The 4,208-nt window shown below is 50.4% G+C and overlaps 1 protein-coding gene across 1 annotated transcript in view; it reads right to left on the minus strand.

Moving 5' to 3' along the window:
* Positions 1 to 4,208, minus strand: part of MELTF (melanotransferrin) — a 23,328-nt gene that overhangs the window by 7,227 nt on the left and 11,893 nt on the right. Inside the window, exons 7-9 of the mRNA XM_012806894.2 lie at positions 2,240 to 2,427; positions 1,366 to 1,546; positions 524 to 675 (exon numbers count right to left, since the gene is read on the minus strand). Of these exons, the coding sequence (XP_012662348.2) occupies positions 524 to 675; positions 1,366 to 1,546; positions 2,240 to 2,427 (521 nt within the window). The remainder of the gene's footprint in view (positions 1 to 523; positions 676 to 1,365; positions 1,547 to 2,239; positions 2,428 to 4,208) is intronic.

Consider the following 4,208-nt stretch of genomic DNA (forward strand, 5'->3'; position numbering starts at 1 on the left):
GCCTGAACTCTCCTCCTCCCTCCAGGCCATTGGGTAAACCCCTGGCCCTGTGAGCTCACACTGAAAGGAGGCTCTCATCTAGAAGGCGCTGAAACCCCTCTCCCTGCATCTCTCTCTGCTCTGGCGCTCCTGGGACAACAGGCCACCCTGCCAAGCATTGGGAAATAAAGAATTTCCATCCCTAAGCACTTTCCCTAATTACAGCACCCCCTGCCCCCCGATCAGCATTATGTGCAGTTGAGCTCAGCTCTGCGCAGAGACAGGCTTCCACTGGTCCCAGGGGAGGTCGATTGTCCACACACCAGCTGGTGACCTTGGCAAGTTGCTGCCTCAGCCTCTGGGGAAATGGCCTCCTCTGCCTGTCCCCCGGGTTGGAGTGCTGGTCCCCCTGGCCCTTTTTAGGTGGCCTAGGACTCTTTTTCTCTGAGGACTTGTGGCAAGAGACCTTCTTCCCCTCCCTGGGTGGCACAGGGACAGATGGTAAAGAGCACCCAGCACTGCCCCACCTGGGCGAAGCCCCCACCTGGATCTGCTCCATGCAGTGCTGGGGGGACTCGGCCGACACACACTGGATCTCTGGCTTAAGCCTCTGCCGGCTGAAGGCCACAGCCATGTCTCCACACTTCTGGATCTCAGGAGTAGACAGCACACACCAGCGCAGGTAGTGGGGCAGCCCTATATGGGGTGACCATGTGGTCCCTGTCAGGCTTGTCCTGCAGGGCAGGACCATGGGGCCGGTACCACCATAGGAAGAAGTTGGAGTCAGACATAAAGAATGGGTCTTTCTCTTATCTATGGAGTCAGGATACTTTATTTAACCATCTGGTCTTGCCTCTTCATACAGAAAGAGGATAACTGTATTAGCTGTCAGAGGTTGAGGCAGAGCGTGGCTATCACGCTTAGTATCTTACTTAGTATCTTACTTAATATCTGGCACCTGTTTCCCTGGCCGTAGGCAGGTGTACGTGGGGACAGGACTAGAGGCGGGGGGCCAACTGTAGACTACTGTAATAGTCCAAGAGAGACAGTGCCTGGGCCAGGGCCATGGCTATGGGGTGGAGAGGGACAGGAGTGAGAATTTGTGAAGGGAGAAATGACAGGATGAGATGGCCCCAGGGACCCCCTTCCCAAGACAGGTCCTGATGGCCTGGATCCTGCTGCCAGGGTAGGTGGGGCCTCCAGGGAATGTACACTGGGCTGTGCAACCACAGAGCTTTCTCCCCAGAGCTCAGAGGCAGAGGAACGGAAGCAACAGGTTTCCACAGAGGTGGAGGGGCATAGGCCAGGCCCCCCCAGGTGAGGCTCCTCCCCTGGTCCCTGTCCTGGGGAACTCTGCTGTGCCTGAGAAGGGACAGGTGGACTTACGATTGGGGTCACAGAGCAGACCCTTCATGGCGTGCAGGTACTCGCGGCCCAGCCAGGCCTCGTAGGTCTGGGTGGCGATGGGGACAAGCTCTGAGGTGGAGTCTTTGAATAGCAGGTTCTTCTGCCCATAGGCCTCAGAGCTGAACATCTGGAAGCTGCTGTCCTCATGGCTGAACAGAAGCTGTGTGTCAAGGGGTGGGGGTAGGGGGTGGTGAGATGCTCCCAGGCCATAGCCTTTCCTCCAGGGTCCACCCCCACCTCCTTCTTCCTGTGACCTCAGGCCAGGCACCTATTCTCCAGGCCGGGTGACACTCCCTCCACCCAGTTACCTGTCCTGATCCCGTCTCCTTCCCCTGTGCCCTGCCAGTTCATCCTAGTTCATTGTGTCTTGTCACTCAGCTGGTTGGACACATAACTTATGGTCCATGTGTGGATGGTCCTAAGGACCAGCAGGGCAGTTGCAGTCTGGACAGGGTGAAACTAACAGAGGCTAGATGCACCCGGAGTCAGAAACATTGCTGTTAGGAGCAGCAGTTTCAGCAAAATGTTTCACCACATTTAATTAAATAGCGTCGATTAAATTAAATGTGTTGGTTGTGTCCTTTTGCTTTCTCCTCTCATGTTCTGGTTTTGGTCTTTAGAGGCACAAGTACAAGGAGCTTTCTCTGAAGCGACTTGAATCGCCCTCCTCAGGCCAGCCCTCTTCCTGCCAGCTACACAGTGGGTCCCTCATTCAGAGGCCTGGGGCCCCAGTCCTGATCTGTCCTGGGGAAGGTCTCTGGGCCTCTTCTGGCTTTGGCCTTGAGCGCCACCCTGGTGAACGACAAGATGGTCTAGTGCCACCCAAGAAGCTAGGCTGAGACCCTGAGCCCACCTGGCCTTCGTTGAGCATCCGGAAGATGAGGCCCCCATCTGTGTCAGCCCGGACCACCACGGCATGGGCGGGCACCCGGGCCAGGTGGCATCGTCTCCACTCAGTGACTTCAACCCGGCTGCCATCCCGACATAGCAGCTCGAAGTCCTGTGACAGCAGCTCCTGGTCCCAGGAGGGCAGTGTTTTCCCTGAAAAGATCGGAAGCCTGGGTGAGCCCACTGCTGACCTGGGAGGGGTTTCCAGAGGGCATCCGTGAAGGGCCAGGACAGGGAGGCTGGGGTGAGGCCAGATGTCGTGGAGATGAGAACCCAGGACTCAGGAAGAGAGCTTGGTGGCTACATTCTATAAGACCAGGTGTCATTTTCTACGTCTCACCAACTTGTTTCACTAAGACAGATTTGCCATATCTGATAATAACATTATACAATACATATACATAGGACTATTTAGTCAAGATAAAAAGAGTAAGAAAATAAGAGACGTTTAGGATGAGAGAGATGAATGTACCAGAGCCGAGAATGAACTCACTCACAGCTGCCATCTGGCACTAAATTTGGCTCTGAGTGGGGGTGGAAATATATCCTGACAGAATCCTCCCAGACTGTGGCCCAGAGAGAAAAGGGTCATTCCCCAAAGCTTTGTCCATAACCCCAGCTATTAATATTTTGGTGCATTTCCTTCAAGTCTTTAAAAATTTTTTCTAATTAATATTTTATAACCATTTCTCTCTCTCTTTTTTTCTTTCTCACAGAGTTTCACTCTGTCGCCCTGGGTAGAGTGCCCTGGTATCATAGCTCAGAGCAACTTCAAACTCCTGGGCTCAAGTGATCCTCTTGTCTTAGCCTTCTGAGTAGCTGGGACTCTACGTGCCCACCACAATGTCCAGCTAGTTTTTCTATTTTTTTTGTTTTTTAAGTAGAGATGAGGGTCTTGCTTTCTTCAGGCTGGTCTTGAACTCCTGAGCTCAGGAGATCCACTTGCCTTGGCCTCCCAGAGTGCTAGGATTATATATGTGAGCCACTATGCCTGGCCAATTTTATAACCATTTTTAACATGTTTAAAGACACAGTTGTTAGGCAATTTTGCATTTACTTGTTTTTTTTTTTTTTCCATTTATCTCCATAAAGTATTTTCTACATTATTGGAAACTTTCCACAAAATTTATTTATATCCTAAGAGAAAACAAGATTTACTTGAAACAATGACTATTGACACCAAGTAGGAATATTACAAAGACAAATATTAAGGACTATAACTAAACCACCAGATGATCCTATGTAATAATAGTTTTATGACTTTGAATTTGAGGGGAAACACCTCTACTAAGAAATAGGAAGGGAAAAGATAATTTGTAGCATCATGAAAACTTTCACTCTTAAGCTCTTTAAAAGCAAAATCCAGAAAACAACAGAGTAATATTTTGGAAGAACTCCATAAATGTCATTGATAATGGCCGCATCATAGTTTACAGCACTCCTAATTTCTCAGTGAAACTCTTTCCCCACTCCCCAGATTTTCTCTATTTCTAAATTGCTGCAAAACTTTTGGCTAGATCTGTGGGCATCACCTGCCTTCCCATGAGACAATTGTCATTTAGGTGCTGCTCCTGTTTCTCCTAGACCAGGGATGATAAAAATCCTGTCACTTCACTACTGAAGATATTTATGCCAATTCTACTCTCTTTCTCTTAATCAATCTTTTTGCATGAAGACACTCCTTTAAAAAATTACTTCCTTAGAGGCTGGGCGAGATGGCTCACACCTGTAATCCTAGCACTCTGGGAGGCCAAGGCCGGTGGATTGCTTGAGTTCAGGAAAGTGAGACCAGCCTGAACAAGAGTAAGATCCGTCTCTAAAAATAGCTGGGTGTGCGGCTCGGCACCTGTGGCTCAAGCGGCTAAGGCGCCAGCCACATACACCTAAGGTGGTGGGTTCGAATCCCCAGCCCGGGCCTGCCAAACAACAATGAT

This window comes from Otolemur garnettii, unplaced genomic scaffold, assembly GCF_000181295.1.
Source record: "Otolemur garnettii isolate 467f Iridium unplaced genomic scaffold, OtoGar3 scaffold00060, whole genome shotgun sequence".
NCBI lineage: Eukaryota > Metazoa > Chordata > Mammalia > Primates > Galagidae > Otolemur > Otolemur garnettii.